A 17,134-nucleotide genomic window follows, 5' to 3' on the forward strand; every position below is an offset into this window, starting at 1 on the left:
TTCTCAACAAGTCAGGTTAGCAGTTAGATACAGAATGAATTTGATTAAAAAGTATTATCTTCAATGAGAAAGTAATCTTTTTATTTTCCAGTTATATTTACTTTACTTTGGAGATCAGTTTTTAAAAATCCAAAGGTATATTTATTTTATTAACTAATGGTTATTAGTTAATATTTATTTTATTAACTAATGGTTATTAACTAATGGTTATTAACTAATGGTTACCACCATTAGTTAATTAAAGTGGCATGATTTTATCAAAGTTAGGATTTTAAAATACATTATTATACAATATGGCTGTTTAAGAGAATAAAATTTGCCTTCAGCGAGGTGAATATGGTATTGCAGTGCTTCACTTTTGCATCACATTTTAACTGTGCACAGAAGGAAAGTGTTAACATTTAATTGTCTGTGAAATATTTTCAAGGAGTTAGCTTTGATGTGAAAAAATAATAGTTACTTAGAGAACTGTAACGCTGTAAGCTTGAGACACCCAAGCCAAAGAAAAATTTTTGAACAAAAATAAGAGAACCCACCACAAATGGTGCTTAAAATGCATCTCTGATAATATGAAGCTTTCACTTTCTTCGCTTTCTCCATTACTTAGTCCGTCTCACTTATTTTATGGTCACCTACCTGTTACATAATGAAATCATTCATCTTTTAGTGATTCATCAGCATTGGCAGCCTGATTAGCCATTCTGCAGCAAAAAATAAATAAATAAAATAATTTTAAAAATCAAGTGCTAGCAGTTGGTACAGGCTCAAGCTGAGTTAACTCAATGCTATTTATCTGGATGAAAAGTAAAAAAGGCAGTCAATCAGTTAAAAGTTTTAAATGTTTGATGGCAACGTATCATGTAACCTTAACATCTGGATGACTGGATTTTACTCTTTGTATCCAGATGTTCGGCATCATACAGACACAACCTCAGCAGTTCAATCAGTCAACGACTTTCACTGAGAACCCTGCTTGTGCTGGACAAATCAGCAGGGGCTAAAGGACAATGTCACCTCACGCATGGGCCATTACAAAATCCTCTTAATTAGTCCTCCTGACTCAACCCCTCTCTCTGTTGCAAACTGCCAGAATACTAAAACACCTTTTTCAAGATCTCAGTTACTTGCTCAAAATACTTGCCTTGCCTCAGGTTTTCACTGACCTCCAGTTAGTGCACAGGACTCTAAATGGAGGTTTATAAGAACCTCACTTATGCATTGATCATGTTACTTTTCCTCTCTGTGTGTAAGCCCTTCCTCAGCTATAGCCTGGAGTGGGCAATACTCATCTCATCGAGCTGCTTTTCTGCTTAGTTATATATTAGGCACATCAGATACTGAAAATAGTTCCAGGGATCTAATAGTCACTTCATGAGTGGAGGTAATTATTTTTATCTGCTAGTGATAAACATTAATAAAACATGTAAAACCCAGATTCTAGTATAAAAGAAATGTTTAATAAGTGTCCTTTCTTAATTTTCACTTGAGGTTAACATTTCTTTGACTTTAAAATTCCATTGGTTACAATATGTTCAGATTAAAACAACTTTGTGAGTAAAAAAGGAATATTATTCCATTAAATGTAAGCAAAGAATATAAAACTAAAACTGACTTCTTAAATTAGTGTGGAAAATTATGCTTTTTAAAGAAATACACTATTGTTTCCATTGACATTATTGCAATTATTTTTTTCAATTCCTTTCACATTATGTTATAGATAAACTAAATTAACTATTTTGGATGGGAGGGAATGAAGAATCAAAAATGATTCTAAATTTTTGGCATGATTACCTATGTAAAGGATGCCACAAAATGAAATAGGATGCATAGAAGACATATTTAATTTTGTCCATATTGGGATGGCCATCAAGAGGGGAAGAGTCAGGTGCCACTGAAAATATTAATGGCTTTCTGAAGAAAAGCCTGTAAATTAATATTTGGAAGATATTTTAATGTGATTCTTTTAGTTGCAGATCCACTCAAGTTAGCTCATTTATAGGATTCATGAAGAGTAATAAGGGAATCACTTGGGTCCATGGTCACTAAAGCAGGAAGACATTTCTGGAATCAGGATGGTTCCAAAGATCCACATATTGGACCTTTATGAGTCTTCATCTTAAGTCTCAACCAATGAACTTTCTTTTATTAATTATCATTTTCTGAGTATTGTTATGTATTAGCCACTAAGCTAAGCATTTTTATTCCATATATCATGCAATCCTCCCAAGTTCTGTGATTTATAGTCTTACTATCTACATTTATAGGTGAGACAACACGTTTTTGAGAATTAAGTAACTTACCTAAGTTCCCTCAGCTAATTAGTGGTTAATTAGTGGAACCAACCTTCAGCTCTTGTCCAGGGCCCCAGATTTACTATAAATAGTGAGCACATAGTGGGTTATGTGCTTTATTCTGTCTCTGAATCCACTCTATCCCACTACCAATGGACTTTTTTTGTTTACTTAATTAATATTCCTCTGTAATTTCAGCCTGCCTTCGACTATCATAATCTCTCTAGCCCCACCAACACATGAATTTTCAGTGTAGTTCCCATTGTTAAATAGTGACTTATTTCTCTGAGTCCAAACTCCTATTTTTTTTTAAATGTTTATCTCAATGTATATATTGGAATCAAGCTATGGGATTTGTCGTTCTCAGGTCAGATACCCATCCCTAACTGATTAACAGCTACTAAAAAGGCCAGTCATGCCAATCAGAGGCTGCATCTGGAGAAGCTTCCCTTAGAAAAAGTATAGATGAGGCAATGGTAGAAACCATAGGAAACAAGTAGGAATTAAAGCTATGGAAGTAGAAAAGGTCCACAGTAGACCAAAAGAAAAGACGCCACATGACAGAATCTTAAGAAATAAATGTATACACATAGGCCAGAGTAAGAGAGGTCGGTACAAGAAATTAACAAAAAAAAAAGTAATAGAACCAGTAGAAATATAGAAAATAGTATTAAAGAACTCTATGAAGAAAACAGTTTGAAAATGAGAGAGTATTTTGCAACAACAAATGCTTCAACAATATCCATTCATATATACACAGAAAATACGTTACTATAGTCCAGGGGACATAAGGTTGTGCAAGAACAGATCCTTGCTCACATGGCAAAAGAAACAATTGTTAATAATCATGAAAATTAATACATAATTACAATTATGAGATATACTATGGAGAAGAGGTGTATGGTATTCTGAGATTATAGAATCAAAGGACATGACACTGTGAAAGAGTTCAAGGAAAACTTTGAATTGATGCCTGAGCTGACATCTAAAAGGAGATTGGAAATCAACTAAGTGATGTGGAGGAAAGAAGAACAATGCAGAGAGAATGTGTAAAGCTCCTTTTGCAAGAGTGAATACTATGGTTGATAAAGGTCCCTTAAGTGGCTGGAGTGGAGGGAGCAGGGACTTGACATTACCTCTATAAAGAGGTAATGCTAGAGGTATAGATAGAGAGCAGACATCCAGAACGTGAGGGTCCCATTAAGTTTGGTCTGTTGTTAACCTATGGGGAATAAACTGAGGGGAAATGGGGTGGCTGGCATGATCAGATGAAGATTCTGAGATGATGGCTCTGGCTGGAACAGGTGGAGAAGATCAAAAAGTGATATTATGCAGGATTCTTTCAGTTAACAAAGTTCCCATTTATATTGGTTTAAGGGAAAAGATCACTTGTTGGCTCCAAAACTATAATGCATGGCCAGAGCAGATATTCAGGTATTTTGGGATCCAGATACTTAATAATGCTTTCTGGAATATATCTCTTGCACTACAACCACAGCTTGGCTTTCTACTATGTTGGCTTCATTTTTAGACAGAATTTTCTTTCTTGGGGATGAAATGGTAGCTGGAAATCTAGAGTAAAACAATCTTATGATTCTCATCCTAGCAGAAAGTGAACTTTTTCCCCCTTACCAATCCAGCAAATATCCTAAGATTGACACCTCATGAACAACTTGGTCCATGAGACAATCATTATGTCCAAAGAAGAGGACATACTCATAGTCAATCCTGAATTACTTGATTGCTTCTAGAGTCACTTGGTGCAGTCATTCCTACCTGAGCCACGTGGCCTGAGAAAAAGAAAGGGACAATCCCCAAAGACAACCTTAGATGCTGTGTCCAGAAGTGGAAGATCCAGAGAAAATATGGGGTGAGGAGACAGATTAAGAGGATCTTACGATATTTATGGATAACGATAACCACAGTTTTGATTGAGGATAGAGATTTGAGAGATATTTAGGAGAATAAATCTATAGGATTTTGTAATGAATGAGACAAGAGGTTGAGGGAGATTGATGTATCAGGAGTATGTCCTAAGTTTCATGTTTACATACTTGGTGATACCATTCATTGAGACAGTCAATGTCGAAAGGGAGACAGGTTAAGAGGTAGACAGAGAGGTGGAATACCATGAGTTGAATTTGGAACATGTTTAGTTGGAAGTGCCACTGAGACATTAAAGAGATGTTAAGTGACATCTGGGTTGCAGGTATAAACTTGCCCAGAACAGGAACAGTCAATTGCCTCGAAAGTTGTTTTGACCATGGATAAGGATAGAAGCAGAGCCAGATTATAGTGAGTGGGTAAAATAGGTGAAAAGTGAAAAAATAGAGAGATAAATTATATACTGTCTGCGTGTTAGGTTAAATGTGGCTACAAATTCATTCCTATTTCTTCCACTGAAAAGTAGAGTTTAATTTGCTTCTCAATGGTTCTGGACTGGCGTCAGTAGCTTCCTTGACCAGAAGAATGCTCTGGGACTTGCAGTGCTATGTCCTAAGAAGATTTGTAACCTCTGCCTGAGCCTCCTGGAACATATGCTGTGAAGGAGCCTAATTAGCCAGTCCAAATAGAGTGTTCTTAGGCAAATTATTAAACTCCTTAGCCTCAATTTCCTTATTTGCATAATGATAAGTACTTCAAAATTACTAGTTGCTGCTTTATCATTAGTGCCCATTTAATCAATAATGAACTGAATTAAGTAGCATAAATGGAGATACAATTTGGCTTATTTTCCTCCTTATGAAGAATTATTTTGTAGGATTTTAACACTATAATAATGTTAGTAGTAACTATTTGTAGTCATCATTTAGCCCATTTTACAGATATGGCAAGTAAAAATTGAAAAGAGAGCAATACATTAATCATGCTAGACCCGGTTTAGACTTTAGATTAAATGCTAGATCCTTTGCTCAGCTAATGCACCATATTAAACAACTAAATCACTAGTCAACTAAAATATCTGTAATCAGAATTCTTAAAGGAAATACACCTAGTGTTCTATGCTTTTTGTGATAATGTGGAAACATTCAGTGGTGATATTTTCATGGGGTTACTTTGCCACTTCAGCAGGGCCTTTCAGAAGTTACAAATAGCTGTGCTCTAATATCGTCCCCAGAAATACCATCTCTGAAAGTGATGGAATTAAATTACTACTTTAATCTAGTAACTGTTATAACCCCAAAGAGAGAATTTCAGGAAAAAACCACCCTCAGATGAAGTATTTGTAGGAATGCCATCTTAAAGAAGAACTTGTGGGTATAACATAGCCACTAATTTTTATCTGACTTGCATCTTTCAAATGAGAAAATAAAAAACAAAACAAAATAAACAACAGGGGCACTTGTTGGGGTGAGCACTGGATGTTATATGCAAGCGATGAATCACTACATTCTACTCCTGAAATCATTATTACACTCCATGTTAACTAATTTGGATTTAAATTAAACAACCAAACAAACAAGAAAACAGGGGCAATCAAGACATCAAGACCCCTTGACTCATATAGCAGTTTACTTCCAAATAGCACTTCCCAGTTTCCATAACCTCACTCCCCACAGTTTTCCTCTGTGGCCCAGTAAGCTTGTGTTTTCAGGCATGAAGAGAACGGAGTCTCCTTTTGACTCTGATTTCCTGAGAAGCTCCTCCCCAACAGGTTTGCAGATAGTAAAAGGAACATTCTCCGAGCTTCTAGAAATTTGACTGCTGGTTGTATTTTCCCACCAGCTGAGATGGGTGGTCTGATAAAAGGTCAATGACAGCCCAACTTTTCATTATTGGGGACTTAGCGATGGCAAAATCCTGTCCTTGCTGGAATATGTTGCCAGAGTCACTTTTCACTCTCCCTCCCCTCTCCCGCCACCCCCCCCCCCCCCAGAAGAGACTTCTCTGGGTCTGGACTGCTGGAGACCCCATACTTGAAGGTCTTTTGTCGAAAAAGTACATATGACTGTATACGATATGTTGTGCCAAGTTGTTTGCTGAGTAGACACCAGCCTTTGATGTTAGTACACTGGAAATGAGAATAATTGAGCGATCTGGCATGGAGAGTATTATGAAATCCAGACCACTAGAAAACTAAACATTTGGAAGCATTATAATTTTCACCAAAAGTATCAAAAACACAAGTTATAGAAGTAATTAGAGTTCGGTGAGAAAGAAAGTTCATTTTCATTCTCTTGAGTTAAAATTCCATGATGTTCTCTGCTTGCTTTTACTAAACGGAACAGGGGATGGCAATGTGTCTTAAAATTGAACTTAAAAAAAAAAAACAACCCAAATCAATCTTTGGATGGTTCCTTTTATTCTGATTCTACTGAAAACAACAACAAATATCCAACCTCTCCCCAGAAGTATAAGAAAGAGAGGGAACTACTGCAGTGTCCAATGACGTGAGTAACTCAAACTTATACTGAAAGTATGCATACGTATCTACCATACCTTCTTGAAATCTCTTCACCTTAAATCCCCACACCCCCGAAACCAAGGGTGAGGAAAGAGTTACCTGTGTGCTAAAAGTCAGCATCCATATCAGGGCATGATGCTCATGGTGACAGGTGGCTACATTATTTTCTGAACCCAGCCCTTCTCCTCTCCCTCTATGGAACTATTTCCATTCTTTTAAGCCTCATGGCTGGACAAGTGCAAGAAAAATCATATCAGAAACAAGGGAAAACCTTTCTGAGTAGAGTATAATTGCCAGACTCTAGCAAGGAGTCCAGTTGATTACTATATGCAACCACACCCTTAGCAATTTTATTTATTTATTTTTTATTTTTTATTTTTTAAAAAATTTTTTTCAATGTTTATTTATTTCTGGGACAGAGAGAGACAGAGCATGAACGGGGGAGGGGCAGAGAGAGAGGGAGACACAGAATCGGAAACAGGCTCCAGGCTCTGAGCCATCAGCCCAGAGCCTGACGCGGGGCTCGAACTCACGCACCGCAAGATCGTGACCTGGCTGAAGTCGGACGCTTAACTGACTGCGCCACCCAGGCGCCCCTAAACAAAAGTACAAATTAGAGGGTGAAGCAATTATCTCTTTTCTCTGTGAACAGTTACTTTAGAGGTTTTAAGGCTATTTCTTTTTTATCTCTGTCCATGGTAAACTTGTGAGAATTATCTCAATGATTGTCTCAACCTCATTTTCCACTTAGTTGTTCTGTTTTTTTTTTTATTTCAATTCTTGCTAAAGGATATTTAAAGTGATGAACACTAAAAATGCATGTGCACCATACACACACACACACACACACACACACACGATGATGAATAAAATCAAAAAGGCTGGGAAAGACAGAAGCCAATTGCAGTCTGCTTCACTTTACTGTAGTTTGTGTCAGTTTTTTTTTTCTTCTTTAAATGTTTATTTACTTATATTTGAGAGAGGGAGAGAGAGCTCAAGCAGGAGAGGGGCAGTGGGAGGGGGACACAAAATCTGAAGCGAAGGAGCAAAGGCTCAGAGCTGTCAAAGCAGAGCCTGACGTGGGGCTCGAACTGATGAACTGTGAAATCATGGCCTGAGCCAAAGTCGGCTGCTTAACAGTCTGAGCCACCCAGGTGTCCCACAAGTTTTCTTATTCCAGAACTTAACAATAGAAAAAAGATCAGATCAATACTTTTAAATATTCTATTGACAATATTAACATATTAATGTATCAAGATATTTTCAGGCAATAGATAAAGTAAATATGATCTGATTCATGATTTCTAAGGTTTTCTAGGTGTTAAAATGATGTAATGTTGTTCCCTCTTGTCACTTAAACAAGTAGTCTTGTCCTGAACAACAACTTTCCCTCCATACACACACAATTTGACATTATGTGGCACAGTCTTAATATAAAGGAAACATTGTATTTAGTGGCCTCCCTTAAAATCTAATTAAAATAGAAATGTTCTCTTTACTTGTGACATCAACAGGCCCTAAATTGTGTCTATGAGATGGTAAACATTCAAATGTATCCACAAAGCCAACTATTTTGGTATTTTCACACCCCGCACCCATTAAAAGATCTCATGTCAGTGACTGCTAATTCCATTAGGGGTGTTTTGTGTTGTTGTCGTTTTAAACATGAACAAAAATATTTCATTTAAGCCATTTTATTTATGGTGGAATTTCCAAAATTTCATATATCTTGAAACTATCCACAAAGTACTATTTTGTGCTTACATTAGAAAGAAGCATTCCTTATAAGAAAAGATAAAAATATATACCATTAGGCAGTATCATTATGTTTTTATTTAATACAATATCACCAAAGGGTTAATAAGAAAAACAAAAGTTAAATATATTTAAAGTTTCCTGTAACTGATTTCCAGATGTTCTAATGTTTTAAAGAAAAAAAAATAAAGATCTAACAGCAGACATAATATTTTGATAAGCAATATTTATAAAAAATATAAGTTAAGCATTGCAACAAGCTACCTTCAATGAATTGCCCCCTATCAGAAAAAATATTATTGGAACTATATCTCTAAAGCAAAGAAAGTGGTAAAGTAGAAGAAGGAGGAAAAGGAGGAGGAGAAGGATAAAGGAAATAAAGTATTAATTGCAATGGTGATTTTTTTTTTAGTTAAATACACTTTCTTATAAAGTGGCAAAATAATATTTACAAATTTACAACTGCGAGGAAATCTTTATATACAAGTTGTCTTGCTTTTGACCTTTTTGGGCTTCCTTCCTCCTGTATAGTAGGCCCTCCTCATAGAACTGATCTAGACTACATTTTCAGTTCATAGCACATGATAAATGAGCCTGGAACTAGAGGCTCCCGGAGTTGCAGGCTGTGAATCCGTGCTGGCAACTAGGGAGGGAGAGGCTGGGTCCTGGAGAAGCACTCCAGGTTGCTCTGAGTTGGCGATTCGATCCACTATGCTGGATAAACAATCCAAGCTGGATAAGGTGCTTTTATCTGTGGCGTATACTAAGGATACAAGGAGAAAACCATTAAAAAAAAAAATCCCAAATAGAGACACTTGTTTACATAGCCCCTTAAACTATAGGTCAGCAACTTTGACACCCAGAGGTCAGGTGGTCATAGAAAGCCTGATGGAGAAATTTGCAATAAATATCTAACAATTCATGGAGATGAACATAGGGAGTGGAGAAGCCTCCCAGTTAAATTTCAAGCAAAAGTGCACATGTGTGTGAATCTGTTAGAGGGATTTTGGACAAAAGAGAAGTATCTAATTTGCTGCACCAAAACCTCCCCATGAGAACCATCCCTTCTATGCCTTCCCCAGCACAGCCTGGAAGACCAGACTCTGCTTTGACAGGCTGAATTGTGACATTGAACTGTTTTTTTGTTTGTCTGTTTTTTTTGGTTTGTCTGTTTTTTTGTTTGTTTTTTAACTCATCTTAAGTCCCACTTCTTACCATTTGGTACATCAGGACAATAGATGTTGTCAAAACTGCTGCTCTTTCTGGACCAGACAGGGCTGTTACACTCGGGCTATAATGCAAAACACAAAGGAAGTTTGTTTTCAGGTCTTGGCAAAAGATGCTCTGAGCTAGAGTGAGGTTGTTCTTGACCACCAGCTCTGCAAACTGACCACTCTCAACCACCTTCATTGCCTGGATTCAGGAGCCAAATCGTAAGGGCGCTGAGGTCAATCTCTGTGCTTGAAGAAGCGGAGAGCAGCAGCAAAGGGAAGAGGGAGGGGGTGGAATCCAGCAGCAATGTGCATTGGGTTAACCATGCAAAATGGATTGGAGTAGAAGGAAGCCACACTAATTCAGGGAGAGAACACTTTCCCAGGGCAAAAACACATTAAAACCTGGCAGCAATGGCACAAACGCCCTCTGAAAAGAATGCATCAACATCCCTTTCCAGCCAGGCCTCAGTGGAGCAGGGGCTGGGGCCATGTGGGCATTTCTCTCCATTTCGTCATTTAGTTACAACCTCTGGGGCAGTGGGAACTTCAGACAATTGCCTTTAGATATTTGTGTACGGTGGGTTCTACATGTGGCATAGTTGATAAAAATGGAACTGAGCAATGGGGAAGACAGGTTATTGATCATTTGCAACCACCCATCTCATATGACAACCCTTCCCTACAATGTTCACCTAGAACCTGGGAGGAAGTCCAACTAAAATCCTGTTCAACAGCTGTTTCCGGCATCTTTGTAAATGGGGCACCTCTCTTCTGGCTTCCCCACCCCTATCCACCAATAACCATTGAATATTTGGTGGCCTCACCTGGTTTAAAGGAGACGTAAGAAGTTTTGGAAAAGACTGGGCTGACCAGTGCTATCTCTTACCATGCCGTCAGAGCAATTGGAGGTGGGGCTGGTGGGCTCAGAGCAACTCTGACCCGGCAGGCTGTAGTAGTTCTCCACCTGCTCCCTCAGCAGCTCCTGCAGGCTCTCGATGTAGCGGATGGCATTCCTGAGGATCTCCACCTTGGGCAGCCTCTGGTTGGGGTTGGTCGTGGTGCACCTCTTAAGCGTCTCGAAAGCCTGGTTGACCTTCTTCAGGCGTCTCCTCTCGCGCATGGTGGCAGCCTTCCGCCGATCCATGGTGGTAGACTTTCTCTTGCATGCTTTGCAAGCCCACATGAGGCAGTGGCCGGCCTGGTGGTGGCCTGTTGGTGCTCGCACGTGCTCGTCCTCGTCTGAGCCTTGCAGCTCTGGTTTATGCGCCCCGAAGGCAGCCCCTCGGGGCTCAAACTCATCCCCGAACTCGCCCTCAGGGGACGGGATGCAGGAGCCATCATAGAAGTACTCGGAAGGTGAGAACTGGCAGCCATCCATCACCTCCATCCTCCGCGGTGAAGCAAGTGGTGCACCTGGACAGCAGCGAGAGAGACCGGGGAGAACCGAGAGCCTGGCGCCGAGGCGGGCCTGCAAATCCCCGGCGGAGCTCCCTGGTCGGTTTCTCTGGTAATTAACAAGGGCAAACGCCTGGCGGCCTGGGTCGGATGTGCTGGGGTTGGGGCTCTTTATATATTCTTGGGGGAGGGAGGCCGGCCCCAGTGGCCAGGCAGTATTAGCATATCCCACCACAACCCCCGCAGGGGCTGTCTGGGCAAACCTCCGCCTTTTCTCTAGAGACAATTTGCTGTTTACAGCCCCTTTTGACGCTAATGGTTTTACTGCATTTCTGCCGGGGAGGGGGTGAGGGGGATCGTTCCCCAACCGGCTCACTCGCACTCTCTAGACTACCGAAACCAAGGGATCACTTAAACAGTGTCACTGAATTGCTCCCACATAAAAAAAAAAAAAAAAAAAATCAATAAATAAAACTCCCCACTGTCAGCTGACCTCAAAAGCCGAGCTGCCTTCCCAAACTTGGACGTGAGGAATTACCTTATTTTTAGGTGTTTGTTTCTACATGAACTTTCATTATCTCGGGAATTTTTTCAGTGTGTGGATTGAATAACGGGTGCTAAAAACTTGAAGCGACACTTTCAATCATGGAGTGAGTCTAGATTTTTAAAAATCTGCTCTGATCAGATGGTCACTTTATAGGCTCTATGTTATTGAAGGGTGGGCAGGGAGGTTCCTTTTTTCCAGACAGGGCTCTACATGTCGGTTCATCTGAAAGGAGGTGGGCTCAGAGCCAGGTGCCCAGGAACAGTCTTCCCTTCCTTCCCCCTTCTGCACGTGTTTACTGAGCGCCTCATCCTTCCTACCAGGCCTTTGCTAGACCCTGAGCCAGCCAAAGATCCACATTGACTATACTTCTGTGATTTGTATTCGAAGAAAGTGCGTTTTGGATGGCGACCTCTCTTTCCAGGGGCACGCGTTTCCTTCCTCCTCTTTCTGCTCCGCCCTGCCATTTCCACAGACTAAACAGCCAAGCTGGGCTTTGGGGTCGCTAATTTTCTGCTTTCAGGCGAACTAACACCGTTACAGATGCATCCCAGCTGCCGGCACAGCAATCCTTCTCCGCCCGTGTAAAATTTCCAGTTCAGACCTTGAGCAACTTCATACACTTGGGCGACAAAAGCCTTCCAAAAAAGCAATCACAGCGGGGGCTTTGGAACTTTGGTGGGTAGAAGAAGAGAGGGGAGGGCTGCCATTGAGGTGAGAATGAATCTATTTATTAATCGGCTGTTCCCATTGCCCCTCCACCCTTAACCAACTTCCAGATGCCTTGGAGTAGGGGCAGAAGGGGACGGTGCTGTTTATGTACAAGAAAAACCATCACTTAAGGTCTTAGTGGTCTTAAGTAGTCTGCAGTTTTGGATCAAGGCTTGCAGCCCCATTGAAATAGGAGGGACTGTTCTCATCTCCATGTTCAGCCATCCAGTCCAGTAAGTGTCATGGCACCAAAGCGATGGGGAGGGGTGCTTTCTTCTATTACTTTTAAATAACATTATTTTCCTCAAGCAACCCTGGCTGGCTAATCCCATATCTTCAGGGATCAGAGAAGTGCTTTTTCTGAGTGAGATCTGCTCTCCAAAGTGAAGTCTCTGAAAAATACGGGCAGTAGAGTGACAGTCACTAAGGTTAGCTTCATGGTGCAGGGCTCTGCCCCCTTTCCCACGTTCATTCAACCATAAGACAGAGACACCACCCTCCCCCCACTCCCCCCTGAAAATCAAGGTCCCTTTCACACCAAGGGGCTGCTTAATTGGCCAGTGGAAAATCCATCTGCAACTTATTTAGCACTATCAACAAGTGTATGCCTTTGAAATGAGTCCGGGTACCAAGGGCTGTACTAGATGAAAGAGTCAAGTTCCTAAAGGACTGAAGACCGTCCACACCGGTGGAAACATTGGAATGTATACACATTGCTACCTCTGAAATACCGTAGTGGGGGGATAACCTCAGCCAGGAATTCTCAGCCAAGTCACAGAGGTTCTGGCCAGCAGCAATACTGGCACTTTCTTTGGCTATGTGGTACCGACGTTATGTGCAGGTTTGGGCACAAATCAACTTGCACCTCAGGGTTTAAGTGGAAGATCTCCCACCTGTCAGGTGATTTCTTCACACCACGCATGTGCTTTGTCCCTAATCCCTCCGCGTGGGATGTTGGTAGCAAACACTTTATCAAGACTTTTGTCTTTGCCAAGCACTGTTCTCAACCCTTTCCTTGCGTTCATTCATTGGCTACTTTCGACGACTCTGTGGGAATTATTTGTTAGATCCATTTTTAAAAGACGCTAACGGAAGCTCAGGGGGTCGGTAGTTTGCCCCAGGGCACACAGAATTGGAACCGAACATCCAGCTCTCTAGACCTTGCGCTCCTAGAGGTGAATTTTGTTGGTTTTCTTAGGTCAATGCCGGCTCAGTGAGTGCGCTTGGAGCTCCAGAGCAGAAACTCGCAAAGGCTGGGTCCCTGACGTCTCTCCCTCAGCTCGGGGCCTGGGAAGATGCTGTCACTCAGGAGGCTCTGTCAGTAACGGTAGTTTCAGAGGTTAGGGCTGTCTTTGGTAAGGTGATCTCAAAACAAATTTACCAGAGTGCCGCGGGCGAGTGGAACTAAAGAAGCCGCGAAAACACTAGCGCCCGGCGGCTTAATGGGACTTGCTGGGGGGGGAGGGTGCTGCGGGGGGAGAACGGGGTCCGGGGTTGAGGACCCTTGGGAGTCAAGCGCTGAAAATAGGATCTCAAAAACCAAAGTAAAAAATGACACAAAACTTTTAAGCCGCTGTCAATGGCGAGAGGCGAAGGAGAGAGGAACCAAACCAAAAACTAAACCCCCAAAACCCGGGACAGTATAGGAAGAGGGAAGGAAGCCAGGGCCTGACAGATAGACGGCTGGGGTCCCCCAGTTCAGGAGAGGGACATCGTGTAAGAGAAAATGAGAAACTGGGTGTGCCACACAGAGAAAAACAAGTTCTCGAGTGGGGAAACTGAACAAAGAACTATGAAAAAAATTTTTAAAAAAATCACTTAAAAAAGAGATCTTCTGATTGGGTGCTCTTTCTCAAAATCAGACTAGACCGACTTTTGTTCCTCATAGAAAAGAGTAAAAACACAATCTGTTTTCCACTCGTCAGTGAAGTGGATTTTTTAGGTGCAGAGGAAGATTCCATTAATTTCCTACATAACCAAGTTGTTAGAAATGACATTTCGACACTAACTACTAGGAAAACCTTACAGTTTTACAGAAAGGTAAAAACCTTACAGAAGGGAAGAAAATTAAGCCATGCATGGTATTATAAATGTATGCCACCCAAGGTTCTAGTGAAGTATATAGATTATTAAATTTTTTTCCACTTGACATTCTGCAGGAAAATAAATGCATGCTTGATTTTCTTACAATTTAGATTTAGTAGGTTTTAATTGCATAGACCTTTAAGTAATCACCAATCTTTTTTTTTTTTTAAGAACTTATTTTAGTTTAAGTATTATGGCAACAATCCTGGTGTTGATGGACAGACCCCACCAGCGAAACAGTGCTCAGAGCTTCCTTTCCTAGTAAATTTTGCCTACCCTAGGAATTCTGCATTATTGAAAATTCTCCATGCTTCTCTCACTGGGAGAAACCAAATATACATCGAAAGATAAGTCCATTTCAATTCACTTCTGCCTCTGAGACCCTTAACAACTCCTGGACACCTCTAGTTGTTCTAGAGATTTGTGCTTATCATATATGACTTCACAATGTGCTAAACAATTTCAAACTGCTATTAGCTCTGGGAACCAGGCACACCTAAGTAAACACATTAGTACCTGCCAAAGCTGCTGGAAGAATTTGTGGAGAAGACAGCTGAGGAAGACATTGGCCTCTGCTTGAATTCGAAGACTCCCAGGAGAGATCAAAGGCCCACCGGAGGGACTTTGAGCAGTCTTGAGAGTAGAGAAAGGAGCCAGTTCCTGCAGCATTATCTCTGTTTCAGCAGCACATGGCATAGCCATTCTATCTCACAGGCCGACTCTGAACTAGGCTTGCCAAAAATCTCTTTTTCAGAACAAAACCTCTAGGACTGAGGGTCATCTTTTGTTGGAGAATGTCTTGATGGCTTGGCTCTTTGAGGAAGCATCATTTATTCCTAATTTACTAATGCATTAGATTAGGAAATGAGATATTTCAAAGTTTAAAGATGAATATTTTTAAAATATTTTTTTCCCAGACAGGGTGTTCTGGGAGGAGAATTTTGAGATAAATGATTATATATATATATATATATATATATATATGGTGTGTGTGTATATATATATATATATATATTTTATATATATAGATATATGGTGCTAAGAGAAAAGCACCAATGGAGAAATTATAACTTTGAGTCAAAAATGTCTCAGTAAGGAGAGAGTTCACTTGAGTAACCCAAGACTTTTCTGTGGCCTCAATGGTAGTTGAGAACACTGACTTTCAGCACCATGCTCCCGTCCCCCATACGTCTGAAGGGCTCTGAAAAAAATATATATGCAAATGAGTCCATTAGACATAAGTGAATTTCAACTATGTTCAGGGCTGGAATTCAATGATCCAGGTGTGATGATTAAAGTTAGTTTGAAAAAGCGGACATTTGGCCTTTTGTAAATTATTTCTCGGGTAATATAAAAAAGAAAATCACTCATTTTAAAAATATTTGATAACTTTATGCCTACCTCTGGAAAGAGGCTGTGTTTAAATCCCCAATTGCTTATCTTTACCAAGTTATTATATCTTGATTTTCTGCTTCCATGGCCCTGTTTGTTTTGGCTTTGGCCTTAGTAAAGATTATCATCATTAATATCAAATGAAAACACTTTAATTGCAAACACACCAAGGATTTCATTGGAAAGCCTAATATGTCAGCTATAGCAGTAGAGGTCACATGAAGTCTTTGGGAAATATTTGCTCTATTTAACGAAAAGACCTCTATAGGCAAAACTTATTCCAAACAATTTCTCAAGTTACCTAGCTAGGAGAGATAGAGAAGATTGGGTTTGCAAAGACTAAATAAAATCCATCAGCAAATAAAGTCCATGAATTGATAAAAAGCATTCTGCTGCTAAACAGTTTATAACACAGATCTTATTATAACTATATGTGCAGTCATAAAGTAAATTAGTGCACCTGGTCATTTATGATATTTGCTTTCAGTTGTGGCATGAATCTGTAGCACATATACATACCTATATTTTAGACACATCTTTATTATATTTTATATATAATGTGATGTGTATATACATAGTATGTGTCTATATATGTATGTATATATGTATGTGTCTATATGTGTATGTACACACACACATATACATATGTATACATATATACATACACATATAGACACACACTTGAAGGAAAAATCTATATTGATTCCCAGGAAGAAAAAATCATAGATACATAATAAGCATGGCTAATGGATATACTAACCACCAAGATATATTCATATTCATACATGTTCTGATTGGATAATTTGAAATACTTTACCGCTTACCTCTAATTCAATTACTGCCCTAATTTGGGGTTCACTAGCTAATCACTCTTGAGAAAGAATGTTTGGAAAACAATTGTTAAAGAGAACCAATTATTCTAGACCATAAATGTTCTTTCTCATTTTCCAAGGCTTTTCTTTCAGGGTGCAGGGGGATTGAGAGATCAGGCTGGAAGCCCCTGATAGGTTCTGGCTCCAAGCCCTGGCTCTACACTTAAAATACAAGAACATCTCTGTTCCAAAGAATCCTTTTCTCAAAAGAAATAACAGTTTGTCTCCCACAAGTAGTTGTAAGATTATGAGTCAATATGTAAAATACTAAGAATGAGTCATTCATATTGCTGATTTCAGTGTTATTAATACTTTCCCCAAATAGCGCCTGCAAGGCAGGAAACAGTAACTGAAGGAACTGTGGCTTTCGGTGGAAGAGAAGCCTCCTGATGGTCAATTTAGATTTACTAATGAAAAATAAAGAGGGCCGACGTTTAGTATTTATTTGGTGCTCTGCTTTGGCTAAGCAA

General features: G+C 39.9%; 1 protein-coding gene across 1 annotated transcript; it reads right to left on the reverse strand.

Annotated features, from left to right (window-relative positions):
• Positions 1-8,374: 8,374 nt before the first annotated feature.
• Positions 8,375-11,459, reverse strand: MYF5 (myogenic factor 5). The gene is made up of 3 exons (XM_040491336.1): positions 10,552-11,459; positions 9,667-9,742; positions 8,375-9,214 (listed from the first exon to the last, which is right to left on the reverse strand). Exons 1-3 carry the CDS (start codon positions 11,050-11,052, stop codon positions 9,024-9,026), a joined length of 768 nt encoding a protein of 255 aa, XP_040347270.1. The 5' UTR covers positions 11,053-11,459; the 3' UTR covers positions 8,375-9,023.
• Positions 11,460-17,134: the final 5,675 nt, after the last annotated feature.

This window comes from Herpailurus yagouaroundi, unplaced genomic scaffold (genome assembly GCF_014898765.1).
Source record: "Herpailurus yagouaroundi ecotype Mexico unplaced genomic scaffold, PumYag 182, whole genome shotgun sequence".
In the NCBI taxonomy this organism is placed as follows: Eukaryota; Metazoa; Chordata; class Mammalia; order Carnivora; family Felidae; genus Herpailurus; species Herpailurus yagouaroundi.

Excerpts from the sequence above, each read along its gene's own strand:
- MYF5 (XM_040491336.1), bottom strand. The coding sequence starts at position 11,052 with ATGGAGGTGATGGATGGCTGCCAGTTCTCACCTTCCGAGTACTTCTAT. Across the intron at positions 9,743-10,551 it reads CCAATTGCTCTGACGGCATG|CCCGAGTGTAACAGCCCTGT; the intron begins GTAAGAGATAGC and ends TTTGCATTATAG. Across the intron at positions 9,215-9,666 it reads TTGTCCTGATGTACCAAATG|TATACGCCACAGATAAAAGC; the intron begins GTAAGAAGTGGG and ends TTGTATCCTTAG.